Genomic DNA, 26686 nt, shown 5'->3' with positions numbered 1-26686 from the left:
ATTGAAAATGATGACGACTAACAATAAACCAGTTTGTAGAAATAATATCTTCATGAGTCTGTTGATCTATTTCCAGAGAGTGAACCGAGAGATGCAGGAACAGACCAGCGTAGTTCAGGAATCATTCGTCTTCACACCATTAAGCAGATCATTGACAGAGTGAGTATGCATCCTTTCTATCATATAAATTGCATTATAGCATTAATTTTTTTTTCACCACAGATCTGTATATCTTTCTGGTCTTTATCTCATGAAGGACAAACATGCTGTGCTAGACATCACACCTAATGCTGTGGACAGGCTGAACTATGCTCAGTGGTACCCAATTGTAGTCTTCCTAAATCCTGATAATAAGCAGGGTGTAAAGAACATGAGGACCAGACTATGTCCAGAGTCCAGGAAGAGTGCAAGGAAGCTCTATGAGAGAGCCATTAAACTGAGGAAAAATAATCACCACCTGTTTACCAGTAAGTGGGGACAGTTATAAAACAGAGTAAATTTCTCTTTTGCATGTTTCTTTGTTTGTGAAGTGAACTGAAGTGATTGTGACTGAAATATTCTCTGTTAGCCACCATCAACTTGAACAATATGAATGACGGCTGGTACGGCGCATTGAAAGAAACAATCCAGCAACAGCAGAACCAGTTGGTGTGGGTGTCAGAGGGCAAGGTGTGTAAAACTGGCCAGTTGGTCGTTCTCTTCCCCTACACTAAGCAGCATTGTATGAGTCCTGTTGGTCTGATTTACTGAGCCATGAGGTGACAGTCTCTCTGTCCTTCTAAGGCGGATGGCACTACAGAGGATGACTTGGACATCCACGATGACCGTCTGTCCTACCTATCAGCGCCAGGTAGCGAGTATTCAATGTATAGTACGGACAGCCGCCACACTTCTGACTATGAGGACACGGACACGGAGGGTGGAGCATACACAGACCAGGAACTTGACGAGACTTTGAATGATGAGGTGGGTCTGCCCACCGGGCCCGCCATCACTCGCTCTTCAGAGCCTGTGCGAGAAGACCCACCTGTAATTCAGGAAACTCCTGGTTGCCCTGGATACCAGCACCCTTTGCAGCCTGACCCAGCCAGTCGCATAGACCCTGCTGGATTCAAAATGGCCGCCCCACAGCAGGTAAAGTTTATATAAAAATTTTCTGAATGTATGAATGAAAACATGGATGTATGGCTAAAAGTATACGACTGCTGAGCTGAGGAATAGCTCTTGGTTTTTAGGGTCATGTCCTAATCTTTGTTATGATTAAATGTCCTCTACTAGGTAATAAATATGTTTTAGAAGCTACTGGTATGTTATCTATTCTAACCGAAAGTTTCTGGCTGGTGTAAAAGTTCTTGAGTCTAAGGAAGAAGATCGTGGTGTTGGGGGGAGCTGTGCTCTGTGTGCCATTGGCAGGCTGTGTTATAAATGTCTTTTAACAATACTTCACAGCAAGATGAAGCTGCTCTGCCCATGCCCTTGTTGCCTCCGACGGTGGTAGCGCCCCCTGCTGTTGAGCAGCCTGTACAGCTAGAGGGTATGCACCTAGAGGAGCCGTCTGCTGCAGCCGCAGCTCCTCAGGCTGACTCACTTAGCAGCCCCAGCCCTGCCCCTGAGCTTATTCAGCCCCCACCACCACCACCACTACATGAACCCCACCTGTCTGGACTGCCTGGTCCAGAACCAAAGGTACCCGCTGTTACACCAGCCACTTGGACCGGGCCTGGGCCCCAGCCTGCTGTTTTAACTGCCTGTCTTCTCGCACATGCTTTCCACTTGCTCTCTGCATGACACGCCCACACTGTGTGACTCACTGAGCCCACTGTGTGCCTCTGGCTCCCAGAGAAAATGTGCTAGTCTACATGCACCACAGTGGTCTGGGAGACCAGAAGGACTGGTACATCTGACTCTTTTACCAGGGTGAAGAAATCCACAACCAGTCCTAACTCTTGCCTCTTACTTCCTTTGCATGGCTCCTAAAGTTTTTGGGTTCCTTTTAGCTTGAATTCTCCTGTAGATGAGCAATCTTAGCACCTACATTGGCATTGTAGTGGTAGATGTGTTGTCTGTTGTAGTGCCAGTAGATCGACGTTGCATTAGATGTAGACTGAATGGTTGCATGATGAACGCTAACCTGCAGACAGTACTCTTGGTAATACTCTTTATAATGGTATCCATCAAGCAATTCTCCCTATGGAAAAACAATCTTACATAAGACCACTGCATTATGTCTTCTATTAAGTTGTTGTGTCCCGAGTAGATGCCAACAAATTAACCTTCTTCCATAGGAAGTGCTGTAACTAGATTTGCTGTCTACAGGCTACACATCATATGTTTGAAATGAGGCCTTTCAGAAATGTGTAAATTTGTTTGTTAGTGTGTTTCATAAAAAGTAAACTAACATGTAACATCCAACTGTGTTTTTATAAATTATCATTCTTGAAAGGCATCTTGTCAAACAGGCATTCAGGTTTCTTTTTGAATATTGGGGAAAGGTTTGCCTGTGTAACTGCACCTTGACTTGATGTTTGTTTAAATAATTGTTAGTGGGATTGTTTTCTCTAATAACTATCATTCCCAGTACTGAAATAAATGTTATTTTTAATCTGGGAAACTATTTTCCCCGGCAGCTTCCTTTACTTTAACATGGTGATTGATAAAATCTCAAAATGATAACAATATGATTGATGTACTCATTTAGTAATGTTTCTTCACAGATGTATAAGAAAGATCTGTACAATTTGGAGGACCCAGTGCGAATCAACCATGGCCTGAAGCAGTCTCTGAGCTACAGTCACCAGCCACCGTACCAGGACAAACAGCCATACCGCGAATACGACCACCCGCCTTACGGATATGATGGAGGCGGCTATGCAGAACCAAAGCCTCACAACACTGACTCTCACCTGCACTACGACAACCGTGTGCCTCATTACAATGAACAGTGGCCCCCCTATGACCAGCAGACCTCATCCTCCCAGCCCACAGGGTACCAGCCGGGCCACCAGCAACCCATGGGCTACAACCCCCGGTCACCCTACGAGGATGGACCAGGGAGGGACTACAGCCCCCCTCAGCCACGATACGATGAGGCCCCACCAGTGGGCTATGATGGCAGACCACGCCACAGTAAACCTGGGCCTATTCGTTATGATGAACCTCCACCACCGCCCCCAGCAAGCTATGACGCCCGCTCTCCCTATGAAGCAGAACCTCACGGCTTTCCCATTAATTCACCTCGTTCGCCAGAGCCTCCAAAGCAGTATTACGGTGACTCTATTCTGAGGCCCTCCTACATTCCTGGACCTCCACACCGGGGCTATAAGCAAGGGATACATGAGCCTATAAACTCTGAACCCACTATTCCCCCACCTAAACCAGAGACCCTGCCCTCCCCAGGTGAACCAGCACTCACACCAGGCACCAAACCTCTCCCTCCTCCACCCCGGGAAGACGTGGATGAGGACCCGGCCATGAAACCACAGTCAGTGCTCAACAGAGTGAAGATGTTTGAGAATAAACGGTCTGTTTCTATGGACAGGGCTAAAGAGGGAGCAGAGTCATCAGTACTGAGGGTAAGTTCAGATGTATACATCTTTAATTTCAGTGGGTTTTTTTTAGCACAGGTAGTGATGGTAAATTAGGATGGTAGAAAAAACAATGAAAACTAAAGAAACTTATTATTATAAACATTGTTAATAAAGAGAGTACCTTTCAAACAGGAAATTGCTCCATTCACATAGCACATAATATACAATAGGAGGATACTCAAAGAGAGATGAGACAGATTTAAAAAAAAAAAATTTGTACAATCTAAGGGCACACACTAATTCAAATTTGTTTAGATAGGAAAGCCAATATATAAAGAATGTGCCTCAGCTTTGGTATAATGTAGAAGAGAAACTGCAAATTTGTAAATGCAACATTATGCAATATGAACTAAAGCATGTAGTAATTATGTTTGATTAAAAGAAAGCTGGACGCAATAAATAAGGATAGTCTGCACCCTGGAGTTTAAAACAAAACAAAACAATATATTTATTGTGTGCAACGTTTCAACCTACTGGGTCTTCTTCAGACAAACTTCAGTTCGAGCAATAATTATAGTTGGGTTTTTTTTATTCCAATGTGTGGACTGCCTTATTTTTTTTCTTTCTTTTTTAGATTTATTTGGTCGTTCACTTGACACAGTGACCAATTTGGGTCAGATATGTACACTTTTCATCATTTTGCTTTAAATGGAAGCTGCAGACCTTTGTTCAAGAGAGAGTGATACTCTGTGGCACTGTGCCAGATATTTATGCATGCACCTCATTCACGTGTACGAAAATCTGGATCGGATGCCAGAAACATTAAAGTTGCGTGCTCTCTGCTTGCTTTTCAGCCTGCAGATGTTCCTAAACCTGTCAGTGCCCCAGGCCCAGTCCTCAAAGCAAATTCCCTCAGCAACTTGGAGCAGGAGAAGTCCGTCTATAGGTATGTAGTCCTTGCTACAGTAGCTTAAGCTGCAGAGGTGGCAAGTCAAGGACAACTCTAGCATCTTTGCATATGCTTCAGGGAATTCTTTTGTTGCTGTTGGAGCTCCATCTAGTGGAGTTAAGTCTTTGCATGTGCCAAGATGCAAAAGGCTCACAAAGGTTAGGCATCCACTGAAGGATGAGCGATAACCCAGCCTACTTGTTCTGCATGTTAGTTGGGTCATTAGAAACATCCCTGCTGGGCGAAGTAGCCAAATAGTTTTCAATCATATCTAATAATTTCAGATGAGTACACTTAGACCTGAAAAGACAGTCAAGCATATGAGATGTCTGTCTGTGCTTTCTCTCTAAATCTCTGCAGCTGTTTTACTTGTTTCTTTTGAATTTTAATGCAGGGCTCCTGAGCCACAGAAGCCCCACACTAAACCTCTGGATGATGTGGTTCGTTCCAACCACTATGACCCAGACGAGGACGAGGAGTACTACAGGAAGCAGCTGTCCTACTTTGATCGCCGTAGTTTTGACAGCAAAGCCATGGGCCAGCCCAATCCTGGTATCACCCGCTTCTATGATCTTCCCAAACCATCTCAGCTGTCCTACCCCTACAATAGGTACAACATCATACATCATCAGCGCTGGCAGATGGAAAAACTTCCTGAACTATGTAATAAAACCTTTTTTGTATTGTTTGTGACTTCCTACTGCAGAGTTGAGTCTGCAGAAAAGGTGAGTCCAGTGGAAAAAAGATATGAACATCTGCCCCAAATCAGCCCCGCCTCTCAGTATGGGCCCCCAGCCTCTGCTATCCCACCTAGCACGCTGCCCAAACTCAGCCCCAGTGATGGTAAGCTTGCTAAAGTTTCCTGCCTGTCTCTCAAACTTCATCCTGTGTAAATTGCCAATGCAGAGATGTAGGAATGTGGGCTGCGGCAAAGTAGTTCTGTAAACAGTAAATTAGATTGAAATTTTCAATTAGTCAGTTAATCTTTTGGTTGTGCCAAAAAAAAAATCACATTTATTCTCTTGATTGGTATCTAAATAGCTTAAGTTCATGCATCATGACAAGTCTGATTCCAAAATGTCATCAAATATGTAATATTGTCTGAACTTACAGTTTTTATTAGGCTCTAAAATAAAACCATTATCTGAACTTGTAAATTATGAAGATGTACTATAGTAGTTAGAGAGAGACTATATTTAAGTGGCTCCTTGATGTATTTCCAGCCATCTCCATACCTGAACCGCTGAGCTCACCCAATCCTAAACCCGAGCTGGCAGCTCTCAGACAGACTAGCAGAGAAGAACCGGCACCAGTTGGCTACCTGCCCCCACGAGGCCTCCCTGACAAATCGCCGGTCAACGGCACTGATGCAGCACCTCCAAAGACACTTGGTGCTCCCGCTCCAACTGGCTATAACCGCTATGTTCCCAAGCCTTACACCAGCTCAGCCAGGCCCTTTGAACGCAAGTTTGAGAGCCCCAAATTCAACCACAACCTGCTGCCAAATGACACACAGGTGAAGACAGATCTCCTCAGCAAGTCCACCACGGTGAGCAACAGCAGCGGGAAACCTCAGCTTTCACCACAGCCCCCGGATCATGACAGCGGCCTGGACACCTTCACACGCACTATGGACAACAGGCCCAAATACCAGCACAATAACATTAACGCCATCCCCAAGGCCATTCCTGTAAGGTAAGAGGCATACACAGCCAGCAGCAGTAATAAGTTCTGAGCTTCTCAAAGGCAGACGGAAGCTTGTTTGTTCACAGGGGGTTTGCTCCTTTGTCCTCTGCAGCACATTATTCTCTGACTACACTGTGTTGACTGATGATACTGACTACTTTGCCTCCATCCCTTAGCCCCAGTGCACTGGAGGATGATGACGAGGATGAAGGGCACACAGTGGTAGCAACTGCCCGGGGGATCTTTAACTGTAACGGAGGGGTCCTTAGCTCCATCGAGACAGGTGTCAGCATCATCATTCCCCACGGTGCCATCCCCGAAAGCGTGGAGCAGGAAATTTACTTTAAGGTGTGCCGGGACAACAGCATCCTACCCCCCCTGGACAAGGAGAAAGGTCAGTACCTCACTTCTGTACAGAATGTCTTATATCCTACATATGGAAAACTTAAAGTGCAGATGTACTTGAGATAAAAAGTAACTGAAATAAATAAGGGATTTAATTTCATATAAACAGTATGTTTACAGGATTACAGTCTGTTAAGTTACCATGAACGCCCAGCAGCTTTCTGGTTAATACTGTAGCTAAGCCTGTGTGCTGATTAATTCCCGCATTTTTAATTAGTGAACTTTAAATCTTGCCGTGTGTCCACGCAGGAGAAACGCTGCTAAGTCCGCTGGTGATGTGTGGCCCCCATGGACTCAAGTTCCTGAAGCCGGTGGAGCTGCGCTTACCTCACTGTGCGTCTATGACTCCTGATGGTTGGTCTTTTGCTCTAAAATCCTCCGACTCCTCGTCGGGTACGCTGTCCTCTCTCTGTCCTTTTGGGTCTGTGGGTTGGTGTTGACGATAAAGAGTTTCTCTGTATGTGAATCCTCTCAAATCATATCCTCTGTTTTCCGTTTCCCTTCACTTCTTTATAATGCATGCACTGTTTGGTGTTTTAGTTTACTTATTTTTAGCCCTAATGTTATCTGATAGTTTAGACGGGTCTCACTCATAGCTATGTTTTTAAAAAAGCACATTACAGTGTCAGTGGAGCTCAAAGTGTTTAACAGTTATTTGATTCCGGTCAAATAACAAAAAATTGACATCCATTTTAATAAACAATCAATATTTGAAAGTTGCTTTTACTTTAATGTCAAACATTCCCTGGTTCCAGTTCCACAGCTAAAAGATAAGCTGAATATCTTTTTTATTATATTACATTTTAAGGAGCAAACAATCCAGTGTTTTGACCAGTAAAAGAGCATTATTTTCAGTAATTTCAGTTTTGTCTTTATTGATTCCTAAACAAATCTTGAGCATTTCCTATTTATTGTCATCTACTGTATAACTAAGGTAACCTTTAAGTACAAGACCTGTTTAAATACAGTAACACTTAACTAGTGCATTACTGTATGTACCGTACGATGATTTATTGCTTAAATTACTGCAACATGGACCATACTGTAAATTTCTGTTTAAGATCAGGCTGCTATGAGCTTAGATGATGAGTTAACTCTTAGTGGATCATCACTTAATGTTAAGCCTCAGTCACTTCATACATGAATTAAAATGCCACTAAATGAGCTGGAATGCAGTTTCCTAGGAAAATGGTAGTGTATTTTCCATAATTTGCAACTATTACCATTACTTTTACTCGATATGAATGCAGCAGGGTGTTTTCATGTGTGAAGGGATGATTCCTGTAACATTCCTGTAACATTGTAACAAACCAGGCATGTTGTCGTATTTATTTATTGCACTTTTGTTTTGGCCTACATTACCCACAGTACGGCTTAAAAATCTTGAGCCTTAACTGACATCTGTTCAGATTTTGTGGAGATCCTTTGGAGCCTCATATTTTTCACTTCATTTTACCTTGTAAGAACATGAAAATATATTCTCATATGCACCCCTCTGTTTTTTTTATTTGACAGGGGCATCACCCATTAATAGACATAAATATAAATCTGCCAGGGCCAAAAGGCAAATGTTCACCCGTTTTCCCTGGACAGATTTTATAGTAAATGGCAGCAATGAAACCCTCATATGCCTCATAAGCTTGTAAATTTGACATAAAGACTGTTGAGTGATTCAGCTATGTAGTTGTTTACATCTGATCACCAGACTGATAAAACATCTTTTCTACAAGAACAGGCTCTGCTTTGTTTTCAGTGCTGATCAACTGCCGAAATGGCCTTTTCTCTGAAACGACATTCCTTCTCATTTGCTGGCACTTGAATTAACAAATGAAGTAACTCTGATTTAATGAATGACCCATCGACCCACAGTGAGCAAAAGAAATTTATAAATTTATGAATTAAATCATTTTTATACATGATCTTATTGTGACTTACTTGGCTATGATGGAAAACCCAGTTTTGCTTTGAGCTTGCTGTTGCTTTCCAGCAGCTGATGTCATTATTACTCTGTTTCCTGCAGGTGACCCCAAAACATGGCAGAACAAATCTCTCCCTGGAGATCCAAACTACCTGGTGGGTGCAAACTGTGTGTCTGTGCTCATAGACCACTTCTGAAGAGGGCAACAGCTGGCCTGTTATTGAATGTGATAAGCGGGGGTCTTCACTTGCCCCTACTGTGCTCCCTCCACAGTGGCGGGATGCACAAAGCTTAATGAAGGATGAACATTTCTCATATTGTTTACTGTGCGCAAAATTTGAAAAAAAATAAATTTAAAAAACTGAAGGGGGAAAAAAAAATCTACACACAACGAGAGTTGGGAGTCCAGCATCCCGAGGCTGTACTCATGTCCTTTACTTTCATTTTGTTTCGGTGCTTTCAAGGCTTGCAAAAAATGAAGATTAAAAAAAAGTTATTCAAACAAAGGAACTGAAGTTGGAATGCATGACCAGTGCCACAGACTGAATAATCTCATTTTGACATTTTTAGCTAATTTTATATAAGGTCAGAGCAGTGCAAGGAAAAAGGTGAATTTTGGAAACTCATTTAATACTGCGATGGGATTTTTGCATACTGTAAGAAAAGAACCCTCATGAACAAAGTTGGTTATGCAAAACTTTTGTTTGTGAGTTCTGTGGTCATGCGTTTCACTCGTGAAGGATCTCTGAGGACTTGCTGAGCCTGATTCATGAAGGAAGTAGAACGTAAGCATCATAAAGATTAAAAACTATACGAAGAATGAAGGTTAGGTATTAGTGTCAGGAGCCCATTTCTTGTGACGGGGCTTTCTGTTTGAAACTGATGTTTTGTAGCAATGTTTTACGGTAGATAAATATACTGACTTGATTTTACAAACTCCTGCTGTCTAGAGATCTATGCATGTGCTATGACTCAGGTCCAGAAACCTGCTACTACTAAGTTAAACACATGAAAATCCCATCGTACACTGCAAGCAGTGATGCCTTATCTGCATATTAACTTTTCAGTGAAACTTTCAAACATCGGTCCTTCAGTTATAGCTACACTACGAAAGAAGTTGTCTCTGCATTTTCTCATAAACCGTGAACTTGGATTTAGCACACGAGAATAATTGACGCTGAGGAAAAGGTATGCTTTCTTTTACTGCTATGCATATGAAGTCTGAGGAAATACAAAAAGCTAGAGGATGTTTAAATTGTGGCTGTACATATTGCTAGCATATGGCCTTGGTTCTCTGTAAATCAACTTTTGTACATCTTTGTTATTTTGTATAAAAAGAGAAAATGTTTGTTTAAAAAGAGAAAGCAGTTACATTGGTTATGTTTGTATTCTGGTTATACCCCTGAGCCTTGGAACTGACAGAAGCAGTAATAAGTCCGACTTTTCTACCAACATATACACAAACACACTACTTAAGGCATTTTTAACAGTGAGAAAACTTTTTATTCTTATTTACAAAATAGAGAAGTGCTTGGTTTAAATGATTTTAAAAGATGTACTTGAGGGGCTCTGCTGTGAAGAGTGGTCCCTTCCTTTATTTGTGATACTGGATGCTGTATTGTGTGCCCTGAAATGTATTTTTGTACTAATAGACAATTTATTATGGCACATCAGTACTTTTTTTGTTTTGTTTTTTTGGGATATAACACCGCTTCAACTCAACACTAGTTTATTTTCCTGTGTGGCAGACATTTTTATTTATTTAGATTTTTTTTTTCTCTTTTTTCCTTTTAACTTTTTTTTTGCAAGACATTTCTAAGTATACCACTGTATTAATAAATAAATTCAATTTGAAAGTAACTGCTCTTTGGGTTTAAGTGTTTTGTGTTGTTCTAAACTTCCAGATGTTTTACATACAGACACACCCAGAGTGTTCCTCTGCCAAAATACTCAAAGGATTCCTTTGTGGGTTCAGAAGTTGGCGATTGTACTGGCGGTATGCCGTGCTTGATGTTTACCAACACACACAGAGTTAACTTAGTAATCACATTATTCTGCAGTTGTCATTTAAAACATTAACTGAGCTGAGAAATTTGTTCGCCCAAAGAAATTTACAAATTCATTAATGTACATGCCTTATTCCTCCAAATAAAAAATAATTATGAATTTAGTTTTCACATCAAAATTTCACTTTTGTAAATTGAAACATGAGTTTTCCTGCAATACTTCAAAATCGTGTGTGCACTTTAGTCCAACTCTGATGTTGTAAAATCCTGCTTGCACAAGTATGTGCACATGAGCACAGAGAAACTTTATCAGCACATGAAGAAGAAAGCAAACTGAACATACATGAGTCTGCAGAATGTAGCCCAAACATTTAACTAAAGGAAAGATAAGACTTTTTCTATAGGTAGGACACTCACACGTGGTAACAACATGTTTAGTTTCCTTTATTAGAAACCTAATGGTTTCAGCATTTTTTTTGTCTTAAGACTAAGCTTGTGACAAAGTCTGAGTCTATCATTGGAGGTCAAAGGTTTTGTAGGTCAGTCACCCCACTGGAGTCGGAAAATTGCTTTGTCCATAAACGTGGGTACAAGAGAACAATGGCAGCTCAGAGTATCACAGAGCGCTTTAGGAGAGACTCAGGCATTTCCTCGCTTTCTGTACATGTTAAAAATTTTCGTTTAACTAAAGACCAGCAGTGTGTAACAAAATGACCATCTGAACTAATGTTAGGTAATGATCTATTAGCCTGGTTGTAAATAAGGAGTCAGGAGGGGAAAAAGACAAGCAAAGTTTAATTGTTAAAGTACACACTGGCACACTGAGACTTGCCTGAACTTACAAAACTATAGAGATGCACAATATAGTTGTGTTAATAATAAAAAAAGTCTCTTCGGTCATGGTGTGTTATAATGTAACTGTCCCTGAGATTAGTTGGCTGAGTTAAAGGTCCATGAGTGAGCTGTTGAATCAATGTAAACAAATGGGTCTTCTGATTTAATACTGACTAACTGCAAGTTCCTATGTTAGAGTTTGATTTCCCCAGAACCGATCGCTCTGTAGATCTCCTCAGTCAGGGGAACGTAAGTCTTTTTCTCAGAATGGAGGAAGTATAGAGAATCTGTGATTTGAGCTGGGTTGAATCCCTCCTCTACCAACTTCACCTTCTTCAACTTGAATGTCCCCGTCATCTCCAGGCAGGGCTTTCCAAAAAAAAAAAAAAACACATGAAACAAATGAAGCTGAAAAAAACCTTTCAGTCCAATAAAAGGTTTAAAAACCCACTCTGGATTCCCCATAGACACTGACTTTATTGAGTAGACTTTTCTTTATCACTAATCTAAAACATCCAGTCACTCGCTGTCAGCTGACTCCGTGCGTAGTGTCACAGGCTCAGATCCATGACAATTTCCATTAAATTGACCCACATAGTGAGAAATACAGATTTTACATTTGAGCATTATAAGAAGAAATAGTTCTAAGGTTTCGGCCCCCTAATTCATTTTAAATAGGGGGCCAAAACTTTAGGACCACTTCTTATAATACACCCCAATAAAACTCCACTACTCACTATGACGTCAACAACAAGCAGAGAGTAGAATTATCACCTTTCTGTCAGTTTCAACTTAAAAACTGAGAAATTATAACATTGTAAAATTAGAATTAATGGCAGAGCTGCATTTTATTGTACAGGTGTACCTAATAAAGTGGCCAGTGAGTGTACAAATAATGTATGCGGCTTTCTTCAGTTATATACATTTAAATGGTAAATGTTGATATGCTTTATCTAACACACACACACACACAGTCAAATCCTTGACCCTGTGATATGTGGACGACCGCTCCACCGACTGAGCCACATTGTATTATCGTTATTGTATCAGAAACAAGATGCACAACCACTTTTAATGACCCGTGACTTCCATGACAGTGACATGAAACGTTTCAATGTTTGTCACACACTGCGTAACAATATTCCCATTGTTATATTTTTCCCATTGTTAACAACAAAGGCCATTCAGACAGTAACATTCGGGGCATTAAAAGACTAATTGTTGCAAGTGCAGGGTGATCGATCAGATCAACTCAACGAAACTTGTTTGACAGTCAGGTGCTGCCGAGTTATAGTGAATGAGCCAAACTGAGGTTTCATGCTGTGTCAAGACAAAATGTTGATGCTTTTAAACACAGCAACACAGCAAGTGCCACAAAGTCACACATGCATAAGAAAAGACATAAGGGAACAGGAAATTAATTTTTTTTACCTGTATCCTGATGAATCGGGGTCTTGCGTACGATGGGAGGTAGTTAACGACCTGCTTGTAGGTGTCGGCACAGTCAAACTCTTGTCCTTCTTTCAAAGTGATGGCTGCCATGCCTATACGCCCCTCGTGACCTTATCACAGTAATTCAGATATAGGACATTTTGTAACTAACAGAAAGTCTTTTCAGTAGTTGCGTTCATTTTCCTCTCCCACCGTGTCAGATGTGTGTAGCAAATGACTCTTTATGAGGTCAGTTCTTTACCTTCAACTTTAACACCGTATACGTTTGCCTCCAAGATCCAACGTGCCATTGTGAGAATATCTGCAACCTCTGATGTGGCGACGTTCTCTCCTTTCCATCTGTAACAAAAACAGTTTTGAAATACACACGTCCCCTGTGTATTGCCTCATGTCTCAGTTTTGTAGAGAGAAACTGTGAGTATATCCTAGTGTTTAAAGTTGGACTTTTTCACCTGCAGTAATACTAAATATTTTACACTTTCAAAATAATAATGAGATTTAGTGTTGCTTTAAATTTGATGCAAATGTCCACAATAAACCACCTAAATGTTAAACGCTATTTCTTCTCTTAAGATCTCTTCACTTTAGCAGAAAAAAGAAAACGTGTACATCACAACAGGTTAAATTCCTCCTCTGCCTTTTCCAAACTCTGTCCCTTTACACACAGGTTTTTCTGTTTTGGACAAATTTACAATTAAAAAATGGATCAGTAGCATCATCTTACAGGAAATGAAAAAATAAGTTTGTGTGACAGATGTGTTGTGTGACAACACAAACTGGGCCACGACTTGCCTGAAAGTGTCACCAACTCGATCTTGAAAGTACACAAAGTTCTCGTGGTCAAAGCGAAGCAAATCGCCGGTGTTGAAGTAGAGGTCCCCCTTTTTCATTACGTCACGAAGCCTCTTCTTCTCAGTCTGTAGCTGGTTACCAGCATACCCAACAAATGGAGTTCTGCGGGTTATCTTTCCCACCAGAAGTCCTGTCTCACCTGAGTAAAAAAAACAAATAGTGAACAATTTACCATTTAACAATGCAAAGTGTAATTAATGTTAAGAATTTGTGGTTAGAAAATGGCTCAGGAAAATTAAAAGAGAATAAAAAAACAGGTGTTACATCATGTGATGCTGACTCACCTCTGGCTGCCTGGATGCACAGACCCTCAGAGTTTCTTACAGGTTCTTCCTTTTCAATGTCAAACTTGATCAATGTGTAGGGGAAGAAAAACTGGAAGAATTAAAAAAAAAAAAAGGAAAAGATCAGTTAAATGTGTTAACTGTCTTAAAAAACACTAAAGAGCCTACAGCACTGCAGAAGCTACATGTATGTCAGGCTGATGTTACATGGTGATACTGCAGTAGCATGCGATGTTCAGCATGTATGTGTGTATTTGTAAATTATGGCACTGTACAAGAGTCTGAGGATCACTAATGTTACAATGATACAATAATGTTGCAGCAAATTCCTCATCAGGGCATTTCTTAGCAAATGGACTTGTCCTGTTCCATGAGGGCTGCATGTTACTGTTCCACACAAACTCCGCCCCACAAGTGAAATAAATTGATCTGAATAGCTGAATATCTGAAACAAATTTTATAGCAAGATTTCTAAAAGTTATCAAGACATGTAACTTAAAATTACTACTAGTTTTACCCCCAGTCATTTGTTTTAGGTCAGTACGGATCAAACTGATGGACTGACAGATGGATGGGATGAGGTTCATCGCTCCTGTGTCAAACAACACTGGACGTGTTCTTCTACCAACCTTGTGAACAAAATTGACTCGGCCCACTGCACCAATCTTGGACGTGTAGTTTATGAAGCCGATGTTTCCTTCCGTGGCCGCATACAACTCTCTAACTTTAATGTCACCGAAGCGGTTCAGAAACTCGGTCCAAACGTCTGTCCGGACTCCGTTGCCGATGGCGATCCTGACTTTGTGGTTCTTCTCGTTGTCTTTCTGCACAAGGTGAGAACAGCTGTGAGTAGAATCGGAGGTGTTCTATTCATTACAACAGCTGCTCTGCTGTCATTTTACCTTGGGCATGTTGCAGAGGTAGCGCATTGTTTCGCCAATGTACTGCATCACTGTCACATTGTGCTTCCTGCAGTCGTCCCAAAACTGAGAGGCAGAGAACTTTCTCTTCAGAATAATGGTTATACCTGTAGTTAACATCACATCACACAACACTCATCATACTTCAAACGCCTCAAGTGCCAAAACCAGCTCTTCAAATGCTTTGGTTTTTATACTTGTGCGGATTAAGAAGATTTACCCCTCTCAATGGCTCCAGTCATCCCGATGAGGAAGCCTGCGCTGTGATACAAAGGCAGGTTTATATACATGATGTCCTCTGCTGTGACTCCACATACCCCCTGGATGAAGGAGGCGGCCCACATCTTCTCATGGGTAATAAAAGCTGCTTTGGGCAACCCTTCCAAAAGAAAAGAAATGCTCTCAGGTTGGTAAATACAACTGTTGTTCCAACTGCACTAATCAGAGCATCAATTGTTTTTTCATTATCTCCCAGTGCTGTCACAGTAAACATGTTAAACAAAAGGAATCTAGTCAACAAATCCCCACACATTTCACTATTGCACAGCATAAACACCAACACTGTGAGTTTCCATTGCCACCAAATATGTTCAGATATGCCAACCAATTTCAAAGCAAACAAAATCAAAATGACAATCACAAATCCAGCACCGGTATTAGTGTGGATTTTACTGAGTCCGTGTGGCTGTTTGAGAGGAGTTTCCTGTTGTACCTGTTGTGCCCGATGTGTAGATGTACAGAGCGGTGCTCCTGATGTGAACGTTGGCCCTGAGGTCCCGGGACAGCGGCTGATCTGAGGCGTGGGAGATCTTGTCAGACAAACTGTTGATGCCCTGGACGCCACAGTTGTCTGACAGGAGGTACACAGTGATCCCCTGCTCTCTCAGTGACGGTAAAACCTCCTCCACTGCTTCCTGCAGCTCTGCAAACACAGAAGGACACTGCTCTATACAGCAAACCTGTTACGCAATGCTGTGCATGAGGGACTGTTACCTCACACCCAGTGGGATAGGAACACATGGCGCAGGCAGATTTTCTTGAACGTATGCATTTCTCAGCACCATAATGAAGAGAACACACTGAACACACTGGCTGAAACCATGTGAGACACAATGTGACTAAAGCTTTCGTTGCAGTTTTCTGATACTGATGTATAATGACTCATGTATCACTGAGAAAACGTATCATTTCTGGAACCTTCTTGTGTTAACTGTTGAAATACTGCTGAAATAAAATAAACTGAACAGAGTCAACAAAAAACATATAAACAAATATGATAGTTGCACTTATGTGAAACAAGTTGGAACTGAGTCTCAGGACCTGAGCTGTTACACATTTAACTTGAAATGCTGATTTCCTAAAACACAAGAGAATTATTTCAATCAGTGCAAAGAATATGTATATAGCATGTATATTTGCTCTGTTATCCATTTTGTCCATACGGCTTACGTGTAGTAAAAAAATGAATCACTGACAGAGAGACTCAGTCAGAGTAGAACAAAGCAGAGATAAATAATTTTAGTGATTGCTATGGTCATATGCACCTCGGAAGAGAATATAAACTAATTTGTTTCTTAGGACGGGTAGAGCATTTTTATCTAATTTTATGCCTGGATGAAAATTCAGTCTTAAATCTTTTATTAGTTCAGTTTACACAGCTTTAATGTGCTGCATTCATCTAAAAGAAAATGTAAAAATTAAAAAACAAACCACACACTAAATGTTACAAAGTGGTTTCTGGGGCTAAAGACAAAATACCCCTGTACCTGGTGGGCACTTTGAGGTCTCCAGGTACATCAGGGGTCAACAGGTCACCCCAACCCTGACAGCAGGGCATCATGCTGCTGGACTATCAAAAGTTTTATATTTAAACTGCAAGTGTCACAATACATTATTAGCCTATAGCTTTATTATGTTTTTCATCAAAGCATCTGTTGTGCAAAACAGCATAAAGTGGAAATGAGCTTCTTTGTAAAGGAGCTGCTTTTAGACCCTGTCCTCCGTTTAAACAAAATGTACTTTTACCACACAAAGGAAACACTCATGACAAGACTTGGACCTTTGCACTGTGTGAGGAACAAACTGAGAGAACAAACCAGAAGCACTCAGACACCCCCCCACCCCCAACACACACACAGACACACACACTCGTTATTACCGTGTTGTGTCATGTTAATTACCTGGAGACACGATGATCACTTTGGCCCCACAGCAGGAGAAGCAGTGCAGCAGAGATTTTGATCTGATGTTAAAGTTGAGCAGAGCAGCGGCGCAGCCCAATTTGGCCAGTCCGAGCCAAATCCACACGAAACTGGGCTCGTTGGCCAGAAACAGGGCGACCGCGTCCCCCTCCTTCAGCCGGGCGTCAGTCTGCAAGGCTCTGGCCACTTTATTGCTCTGTTTGTCCACTTCGCCGTACGAATAGTCACGACCCTCAAAGTGCACGAAGACCTTAGAGGGAAACCTCTTCACCGCATCCAAGAAGCAGTCCACGATGCTGTAAAACGGTTTGGTCTTTTTGTATTTGACGAGCCTGATGCCAAACCTAAGGCTCCTGAGCATGTACGCGCAGTCCTCGCTAAAGTAAGGGAACCGTGTCTTTATGACTGAGAAGGCCAGAACAGCCAGACCCGCTACCAGAGTGAACCAGATGTACATTTTGCAGAGCGCACTACGCTGCAAACATCTGTCAGATATGAGGCAGGGAGGGAGGAAGCAGTGCAGCTCCGGGATATTTGTGACAAAGTTCAGGCAGGCTTCGGGGGGCGGGGCTGAGCTCTGCCCCCCTGACCCCTCCTTCATTCCCGAAAGTTTTCTAGCTGCCAAATCTGGTGTTTCCACATCCAGCGCGAACTGTTGTTTACGCTCGTTTCTCTCCATAGTATTCCCCCACGGTTATGACACTTTACTGCAGTTTGGGAATTCCCTGCTAGTTTTTTGAATAGTGGGCTTCAAGGATGCACATTTAAAACATTACAGTGCAAATGGAAACCTCTTTATTAATTGGAAATCTGAGTAAGTGGTGGGCGTCTACAGCTGCAACTGAACTGTATATGTCTGCAGCTGGATGGAGAGAAAAACACAATACGCATGTTGCTCCATGGAGACACAGAATCTCATTAATGTTAAGATACTGTATCTCATTAATTTATGCATTTAGATTATTAATCTAACAGTTTTTAGATTAATAATTAGATTAATAATCTAACAACTGTTAGATTATTAATCTAACAACTCCAGCAACTCCTTTGTGTCTTACTAAGAGGCGATAGTCTAATGTAATATGAGCTCACACAAATGAACGTGCACCAGCTTAAAGAGTAACCTCATGGTTTCCTACTTACATGGCATAAGGCCAGAAGAAACACGTTTGTTTACGCTCCAAAATGAAAAATATTCAAAGATATTCAGTGTGAAGTGAAAAAGTTGATGTACTGTTCTCAATTTTCAAATGTTTTTTTTTTTTTTTTTGCAGTGTGTGGAGCACATTTTGTTAATGAATGTTTCCCCTTAAATGTCAGTTGTAGAAAATATCAGAATATTGAGAAAATGTCCGATTAGGTTTTTAGGTTTTTAAGTACGTGTACAGATTGTCACAGCCAGATGTGGGGCCAGACTTACAAGTCTGGTGCTAACAAATGAATGCTGAAAGTCCAGCACAAGGATAACTGACCAAATGTAGGGGTGCCATTTGTTTTTTGGCGACCCAATCAAATCAAAGTGAGCTTTGTTTAGGACTGTAGTGTAGTCAGACAATATAAAAACAATGATATTTCTAATCCTAAACCCTTACAATGGCTGAAAACTATTATATGGTTCTATCATATTAAAATAGTGTTGGTTTAAGTCTACATTTTGTAAATGTGCCACCCTTTAAGGGTGTATCCAAATTTGGCATCACTTTTAATACATTTCTAGAACCGCCCCTGGTCACAGCTAAGCCAAATTTAATGTTTTATTTTATCTAAAGAGACTTACACATTTACAAGCAGTTTACGCATGCGGTAAAAAAAAACTGCTCCATTAGTTAGAAGTGAGTGTGCAGCAGAAATACTCCTAAACCTGGCAATGTGGTACCTAATGATTAAAAAAGGCTTAACAGGAGCCACTACAGGTGACTCCTGTGGAGAGAATAACTGATAATCCTGCAGACAGGACAAAGCTGAACATGATTGTTTTTAATGCTGTGAATTGGCCAAAGAACGAGTGCTTGATTTTCATACATGCTGTTATTTGTTATGTCACCCTCAAAGCAAACTTGGCGGATTTCCACAGAGAAACCGACCAGTTCAGCCCATGTTTGAACTGAATTATGAACTGTCAAACCTTCTGGAACTTTGAATTAATAACTTACATATTGTGCCAAGAACTGGACCAGAAAAATAAGGGACAGAACACACATATGGTTTTAATTTAAAAAGCAAAACTGATTTATTCAAGTAAACAATTTATGTAAGCAAAGCAAAATTATATTAATATCAGAGAAATTAGAGAAGATACAGTATCTGAAAGGCTTCTTAACCCAGGTAAACCTCCTCTTATTGATCTGTGCTCTGTGCTTCATGCAGCAGGTGTCGTCATAAATGCAGCATTTTAGGAAAAAGTACAGTTTAGTACGTCTGTGTTTTATCTCAGCAAGCCAACCGTGGCAGGGCCCCAACATGTAGCCTTTATTAATATAAGCTGCAGGGACTGAAAGCTAGATGGCAGCAATGCTTTTCAGCTGCAAAAAAATACTCTGTAAATCACACAGTCAGTTTTCTTCTGTAGATGAAGTGATTACAGCACTTAGATCAAACATGTTCATGTACATGATTTAAAAATTACTGCTAGAAGAGAGAGATCGAGACGGATCACATCCACTGAACATCAGTGAGGTTTTCATTTCAGATTGTGATTTTTCCCGTTATGAGTGAATTGAATATTTCCAGTGTAAGTGGTACATAATTCTTTTCTTTTTCACTCAGAAAGTAGAGTGGGTCGGGGATTTGATTTGGGTTGAAGCCCTCTTCCATCAGCTTTACCTTCAAGTGCTTGAATGTGCCGGTTATATCTAAGGAACTCTGTAAAAATCAGAATACAATTAACTATAAGCGGCAGATAAAATTATGCCCCTAACACAAATGCTGAAATTTTTAAAATCTCGGGTGAAAGTATAAGATGACTGTACTGAACATACCTGAATCCTTAAAAATCGTGGCCGTGCATAGACCGGCAGGAAGTTTTCAACATGTTTAAAAACTTCAACAGAATCAAACATCTGTCCATCTCTTAAAACAACTGCAGCCATCCCCACTCTGCCCTCCTGACCTGGAGAAAAACAACTGAATGAAGACACGCGTTCACCGAAGTAAACAATTGATGATTTTACAATAATGAAGCAAACAATTAAAAATGACCAAAGTTGTTGACATTATTGCCCATAAATTGCAAAGGACCTGGCTATAGGCACAAATATGGCTGACAGCCGACAAGATGGTAAATGTCAACCTTGGCCTGAAGCCGTTAGCTTTCCTGAGATTATGTCAACAAAGCTGTTGGTCTAGATGTGCTTGTCATGATTGTGCTTATAGGTTTAAGCTATTAGATCTGATCAGGGAGTTAATGAGTAAGTTAATGAGTAGAGCATACACCAACATTTTAAACATTGCTGCGCTTATTATTTTTTGCATAGGATTTATTTGTTACATCAACTCTCGTACTGTTGACCTGTAGGGTGCTGGTGGAAATTGGACTACTGTTGGTAGAAGTAGGAGAGGAGGAGGCGTGTTCCTAGACCAAAAGTTTTGCTACCTTTCCACCTGGCTCCTAAGCTTCCTGGCTAGAAGCTTAGAGGGTTCAAGTTGTTCTACCATGGGTGAGATAAGAAGAGAAATGGAGTAGGAGTTATCCTGAAAGAGGAGTTTGTGAGGAATGTTCTAGAGGTGAAAAGAGACAGGGTGATGAGTCTAAAGCTGGAAATTGAAGGCGTGATGTTCAATGTTTTTAGTGGTTATGCCAGACAGGTAGGATGTGAGTTAGAAGAGAAGGAGAAATGCTGTAGTGAGTTAGATGAAGTGATGCAGAGCTTCCCCAGAGGTGACAGAAGTATTGCCAGGGGAGGGTGTAGCCAGACAACACAGGATGGTGGTGTGTAAAATGACTCTGGTGGTGAGGAAGATGAAGAGGACTAAGGCAGAGCAGAGGATGAAGTGGTGAAAGTTGAAAAAAATGAAAAATGTTGTTTTCAAGGAGGAGATGAGACAGGCTCTGGGTTTTCAGGAGGTACTTCTATGGCTGGACCACGACACTACAGGTGTGTCATCAGGAAAGAGGAAAGTGGACAAGGAGACGGTGGTGGAACGAGGAAGTTCAGTGCTGTGTATACAGGCAATTACAAATGAGAAATTTTGTGGTGGTGACTTAAGTAATTGTGTAGTTTGAATATAACAATAGCTTTTTACTTCTGTATCCCAGTGTCGAAAATCATAAAAGTGGTGTTTATCAGGGAAAATTATTTGTTTTGTCATTTCATTTCAAACATTTGTCAGTTGCTAATATACTGAGATCAAATTTGAATTGATGTATTATTGTAATGAAAAGATTTAAATGTACACATGAAGCAAACTATGTCAATGTGTTCTCTGAACACCCAGAGTATGTCGTCATAGAGGCGGGTGAGAAATAGGGATTAAAATTAATTTTGAAGGAGTCAAAGGTTTGCAGCTTCGCAAAAAATCCTTACAGCTGCTTCTGTCACTTAACATAAATGAATGTCAAGTGACAGAAGCAGTTGTAAGAATTTTGTTTTTAAAGTTATAAAACTTGTCCATCCCCTCTAGTTTGAGTGTTGTAAAGGTGGGGGTGGACTTCTCATGTGACATTTGACCAGTCAAACACCCTGATGTTTCAACGGTGTGGACACCTCTGCCTCCATTCCACAGATTTTGATCATTCGTTTCTCAATCTGCCTTCTGCCAGGCAGAAGTTAATCTGGTGGAAGCTGGAGGTCACGCCTCACTGATTGTTTTGTCAGTCCAAATGCAGTTTAGCGTTTGCTGTTGCTGTGATTCACTCGTAATGTATATGTTGTAACATGGTGCAATTTACGTTTCTCTACATCAGGTGTGTTTTGTTACCAAGCTGTGTTGTACTTTGCCCACTGTCTGTCCTTTTTTTCTAACTGTAGCTTTACATAAGCTGTGTCCCAGTTCTGAGAGACATAGTTCGCAAAGATTAGTCCCTAAGATCTTGAATGGCAGCGCTGGCATATAGTTTGTTCAGTTAATGATAAATGTATCTATATAATCTTTATGGCCTGTGATGCCCTTTGATGTGCAACATACGATACCTGCAGCAACACCCTAGTTTATAAGAAGGGTATTAAATCTTGGTCCTCAAGGACCCCTGCGCTGCTTTTTATCCAATGTGTGACACCAGTTGCTTATTGGCTAGATCACATGTGCTCAGTTAAAGGTAAGCTGGGACATACCACCTCAGATGAGGGTGAAGTGTAAACAGTTATCTTCTAGCTTCTGATTGACTGAACACACCATGACCCAGGTAATCAGCAGCAGGTAGTGCAGGGTTAGTTGAAAAACAAGGATAGCAGGGGTCCTTGATAACCACGATTAACAACCAGGCCAGACTGGTTTGTACCTTCAAATTAGGTCTTGATCAACCTTTAAGACAAATTTAGAGCCATAAGGCTTTAAAAAAATGAAAGAGGTGTTGTTTAAGGATGAAATCGGCACACAACAGTTGTCTGTCTGTGAATGTCTTTCTGTGGTGACCCTGAGACAGACTGGTGACCTGTCCACCGTGTACCCTGACATAGACAACTCCCACCCAATGAAAGCTGGTACAGGCTCTATCCCCGCCTGGAACCCTGACCAGGATAAGCTGGTACAGATAATGGATGGATGAAAGAAAACTGCAATGTGTTCCAGTGCCATTTTTCATTATTTTCCAGACATTTTAATGAATAAACAATATTAAAATCAATTTTAGATGAACAGGTTGCAAAAGACCAAAGACAAGATACACAGAGAAGACTACCTGGCACTTTAACTCCATACACATTGGCTTCTTTAATGCAGTCAGCCAGCGAGATGACGTCAGTCACCTCAGTGGTTGCCACGTTTTCTCCTTTCCATCTGTGACGATATTACATGTGGATTATACATATAATACGTTTGAAGGCTGTGTGCACTTCAAATCTTGAACTCACCTGAACGTGTCTCCAACTCGATCCTGAAAGTAGACAAAATTATCGATATCAACGCGCAACTGGTCACCAGTGTTGACATACAGGTCTCCTTTCTTGAAGACATTATGCAGCATCTTCTTCTCTGTCTGCTGCAGGTCTCCCAAATAACCAGGGAATGGAGTTCTTAGGGTTATTTCGGTAACCAGCAGTCCAGGTTCACCTGAGTAACAAAGAAGAAGTCATTATTAAATGTAATGTGATCCCCTGCTCAACCTGGCACCGGCGTGTGTATAAGAGTTACCGACTCACACACCTTTGGCAGCTTCTATGCACAAACCAGATGAATCCCTTATAGGCCCCCCTTTGTCTATGTCATACTTGATCAAAGCGTAAGGAAAAAGCTTCTGCAGAAAAGGTCAGACATTGCTTAGCTTAATGAGTTACAGCTTTTACTGCAAAATGTGGAATGAGAGAGAGAAGACTTTACCTTGTTAAGGAAGTTCTCTCGTCCAACAGCTCCAACCTTGTTGCTGTAGTTTATCAGACTAAAATTCCCATCTGTTGCCCCATAAAACTCTCTGATATGAACATTTCCAAACCTGATAATAAAGTCTCTCCAGACATCTGCTCTGATCCCGTTGCCTATTGCAAGTCTCACTTTGTGGCTTTTATCGTTGATTTTCTGTAATGGAGGAACAGTTGGGAGTTTTTGGTTTTTTTTGGTAACCTAAGATGTGACAGTGCATTACCGTTATTGTTACTGTAGTAACATACAGTACATACCTTTGGTGTACTGCAGAGATAACGCATAATTTCACCTATGTACAGTATGACAGTGATGTTATATCTCCTGCAGTCGTCCCAGAACTGAGATGCCGAAAATTTACTCCTCAAAGCAAATGTGGTACCTATGCAAAGCAACACGATGTCAGATAAACAAACATTTGTTGAAATTAATTTGACTGTTAATTGCTGAATCGGCAATAGAGTGAGGTACCCATGTCAATGGCTCCGGCGAATCCAAGGAAGCCAACACTGTGATAGAGAGGGAGGCTGACATAAATCACATCTTTGGAGTTCACCCCTGCCTGACACTGAAGCCAAGCCATGGCCCACAATCTAGAATGGCTTATCACCACTGCTTTAGGGAGGCCTGGCAAAGAGACATCAGAGGATGGATGAACTGTAGCTGTACGGTTTCTTTCACTGTTGAACCCTGAACATTAACACCAGAAGTAGCCCACCTGTTGTTCCTGATGTGTATATGTAGGCTGCTGGAGTCTGCAAGGTTAAATGGGACCTCAAATTCTTCGGCAACGGCTCAGAGGAGGTCCGGCTCATTTTGTCCTTGAAGGTCTCCATACCTGCAGTTTTGCAACTGTCAGCCAAGATAAAAACTGTGACCTGCTGCTCCAACAAATTGGGCAGAACCTCCTCCACAGCAGCCTGTAACTCTATAAGAAAGCACAAAGAGCATTTTTTCCCGCAGGAAGATCTAATATTAGATAGACGAAACATTAGAACCACCTCTTAATAAAACTCACTCCAGTATGATGTTCTCAATAATAAACACGTTATAGGTCTTTTACCTTTCTGACAGTTTTAACCTAAACTTTTAGAGATACAGTAGCACACAGGTGCAAACACTGAAGTGGCTGCCACATCTCTCCTCAGCACTTTCTCTTGCCGACTCTCTCCTCTCCTGCTGCTCCAGATGAGGCATAGAAGTATTAGCAACAATTGGATTATAAATTGGAAGTTAAATCAGAGCGGTCGCACTGCGTGTATACAAACCCGTGTATTCGTCTGTTTCTAACTCTGTTTTGTTAACCTCTGGTCCAGAACGGTCCCCCTTGCTAAAACCATGTGCAGTGATTCAATTCCATATCTGGTTAAAATGGAATAGAATGGGTTACCAAGATATTCAGAACACTTATTCTGATCCTGAGAAATACACTTTTACACATCACCACTGACTATGTGCAGTGAGGGAAAGTAACGAAGTACAAGCGTTACTGTAATCAAGTACATTTTTCACCTCTCTGTACTTTACTTAAGTAGATTTAATTTTGGCTACTTTGACTTTTACTCCAATACATCTAAGAGCAAATATCTACACTTTTTACTCCTTTAGAGTTCTAATCAAAGTCGCCTTACACGTTTAATAATTAACCATTTTGTCACATGCACTTACTCTGATATTTTGTACTTGTTAAGGGATTTCGGTGGCTCTTTGTTGAATACATCCTGAGCTCATTCCACCTCTTTTGCCATTTCGTCATTGGTTGTATCAGTGTTTTATTCCTGAGATGGCAATGCTGTTATTGTTACAGTCACTATGCGATGTTACGAGTAATTTAGAAGAACTGAGCATCAGATCGTAGCTGAAACAGCTTCAACCCATCGTTTATGTCTGTTAACATTAATTGGTTAGCGCCCCCACCAAAAAAAAAAAAAAAACCAACACTGGTCCACAAAGGGACAGGGAGAAAAAAAAAGACAAAAACAGTCGAGTACATTCAATAAGTTAATTAAAATATAAATGATATACTTGCTTTTATTTAGGCAACAGTGTCGGTGGGTACTTATACTTTTACCAGGGTCATTTTTTTTGTGTGTGTATTTGTACCTTCACTTAAGTACAGCTTTTGAGTACTTCATCCACAACTGATTATATGCAGTGAGTACTTTCAGACTTTAGTGTTGTAGTATTAATTCACAGCCTTCTTCTACCAACGGAAAGAATATACTTTATTAACATTAATACAACTCCTACCTGCACCTGCAACAAGAGTTTTGGCTCCGCTGCAGTTTAAGCAGTGTAACAGAGACTTGGACCTGATGTTGTAGTTGAGAAAAGATACGGAACATCCGATCTTCACCAGACCGAGCCACAGCCACAGGAACATCGGCTCGTTCCTGTCAAACAGCGCCACAGTGTCGCCTTCTGTCACGACCTTATTCTGCAGAAACACTCGTGCAGCTTTGTTGCTCAGTTCGTCGGCGTCCTTGTAGGTGAACGTTTCATCGTTGAAATAAACGAAAGGCTTGTTTGGCTGCGTCTTCACCACGTCTAAAAACCTGTCCAGGATTGTGTAATTATTCTGCTTGTATTTTATTAGACGGCGTGTCAGCTTTAGTTTGGCGAGAACGTAATGGACATCCTGAATAAGGTAAGGGAAGAAGAAGAAAAGGGCAAGAGGGATCACAGCTGGAAGCAGCAACCAGGCGAGCATGTTTCTGTGGAAAAACGCAGGTAACCTGTGTGTGAAAATCAGTCAAGTTAAAGTTTTATATTCCTGAAGAGAAAACAAGGCAGTAAAACAGTGAGTAGGAGGAGCACAGAAAACTGACAGAATGAATGAACCATGGCTTCCTTGGAATTTTATAAAATCCATTCCAGATCTGTACATGATCTGAGCTGCTTCATTTAAGATCAAATGATCCTCGTTGTTTCCTCAAACATGAACTGCGTTCCTTATATTTCTAATATATAATGTTAAAAAAAAAAAAAGTAGTGTGCTCCTATAGAAGAAGAGTTGTTTTTACGTGCCACAAAACGAACTGGACTTAACACACGCACACACACACACACACGTTATTGACTAACCACTGATAAGAGAATGTGCTGATGAGGTTCAATTCTTATGAAAAATTATTTACTT

General features: G+C 41.0%; 3 protein-coding genes across 20 annotated transcripts in view; 1 reads left to right on the top strand and 2 right to left on the bottom strand.

Moving 5' to 3' along the window:
* The window catches only part of tjp1b (tight junction protein 1b), a 55479-nt gene extending 45134 nt beyond the window's left edge, over positions 1-10345 (top strand). For 10 of the 17 annotated variants that reach the window (XM_067500183.1, XM_067500182.1, XM_067500195.1 and 7 more), the window contains 13 exons: positions 77-159; positions 257-467; positions 569-669; positions 784-1134; positions 1450-1686; positions 2715-3572; positions 4382-4473; positions 4871-5086; positions 5183-5319; positions 5700-6171; positions 6339-6556; positions 6817-6960; positions 8588-10345. In XM_067500183.1, coding sequence (XP_067356284.1) covers positions 77-159; positions 257-467; positions 569-669; positions 784-1134; positions 1450-1686; positions 2715-3572; positions 4382-4473; positions 4871-5086; positions 5183-5319; positions 5700-6171; positions 6339-6556; positions 6817-6960; positions 8588-8682 — 3215 coding nt within the window. In that variant the 3' untranslated portion in view covers positions 8683-10345. Of the gene's footprint in view, positions 1-76; positions 160-256; positions 468-568; positions 670-783; positions 1135-1449; positions 1687-2714; positions 3573-4381; positions 4474-4870; positions 5087-5182; positions 5320-5699; positions 6172-6338; positions 6557-6816; positions 6961-8320; positions 8436-8587 lie in introns of all 17 variants that reach the window. The other 7 variants (XM_067500200.1, XM_067500185.1, XM_067500188.1 and 4 more) reach the window with 6 other exon arrangements.
* A 922-nt stretch (positions 10346-11267) lies between these two features.
* Positions 11268-17650, bottom strand: LOC137125163 (long-chain fatty acid transport protein 2-like). Its single transcript, XM_067500201.1, has 10 exons — positions 17014-17650; positions 15546-15755; positions 15054-15212; positions 14816-14940; positions 14543-14737; positions 13914-14004; positions 13570-13768; positions 13019-13116; positions 12757-12887; positions 11268-11694 (listed from the first exon to the last, which is right to left on the bottom strand). The coding sequence occupies exons 1-10, from the start codon at positions 17633-17635 to the stop codon at positions 11518-11520; spliced, it is 2007 nt and encodes a 668-aa protein (XP_067356302.1). The 5' UTR covers positions 17636-17650; the 3' UTR covers positions 11268-11517.
* Positions 17651-19239: 1589 nt separating this feature from the next.
* On the bottom strand, positions 19240-26420 carry LOC137125983 (long-chain fatty acid transport protein 2-like). 2 transcript variants are annotated; one of them, XM_067502310.1, is made up of 10 exons: positions 25798-26420; positions 24266-24475; positions 24019-24174; positions 23805-23929; positions 23509-23703; positions 23335-23422; positions 23043-23241; positions 22871-22968; positions 20013-20143; positions 19240-19896 (listed from the first exon to the last, which is right to left on the bottom strand). In XM_067502310.1, exons 1-10 carry the CDS (start codon positions 26255-26257, stop codon positions 19720-19722), a joined length of 1839 nt encoding a protein of 612 aa, XP_067358411.1. In that variant the 5' UTR covers positions 26258-26420; the 3' UTR covers positions 19240-19719. The 2 variants fall into 2 exon arrangements, with proteins under 2 accessions (XP_067358411.1, XP_067358410.1); XM_067502309.1 differs by having other exon boundaries at positions 23335-23425; positions 25798-26416.
* Between the last annotated feature and the right edge of the window lie 266 nt (positions 26421-26686).

Source organism: Channa argus, chromosome 4 (genome assembly GCF_033026475.1).
Source record: "Channa argus isolate prfri chromosome 4, Channa argus male v1.0, whole genome shotgun sequence".
NCBI classification, from domain to species: Eukaryota; Metazoa; Chordata; class Actinopteri; order Anabantiformes; family Channidae; genus Channa; species Channa argus.
The sequence above is the reverse complement of the archived record's forward strand: the minus strand, read 5'-3'. Positions and strand labels throughout refer to the sequence as shown.

Excerpts from the sequence above, each read along its gene's own strand:
- LOC137125983 (XM_067502309.1), bottom strand. The coding sequence starts at position 26,257 with ATGCTCGCCTGGTTGCTGCTTCCAGCTGTGATCCCTCTTGCCCTTTTC. Across the intron at positions 24,476-25,797 it reads AACTCTTGTTGCAGGTGCAG|AGTTACAGGCTGCTGTGGAG; the intron begins GTAGGAGTTGTA and ends GCTTTCTTATAG. Across the intron at positions 23,242-23,334 it reads GTGCATAGAAGCTGCCAAAG|GTGAACCTGGACTGCTGGTT; the intron begins GTGTGTGAGTCG and ends TTTGTTACTCAG.
- LOC137125163 (XM_067500201.1), bottom strand. The coding sequence starts at position 17,635 with ATGAAGGAGGGGTCAGGGGGGCAGAGCTCAGCCCCGCCCCCCGAAGCC. Across the intron at positions 14,941-15,053 it reads GACTGGAGCCATTGAGAGGG|GTATAACCATTATTCTGAAG; the intron begins GTAAATCTTCTT and ends TGTTAACTACAG. Across the intron at positions 14,005-14,542 it reads GAGTCAATTTTGTTCACAAG|TTTTTCTTCCCCTACACATT; the intron begins GTTGGTAGAAGA and ends TAATTCTTCCAG.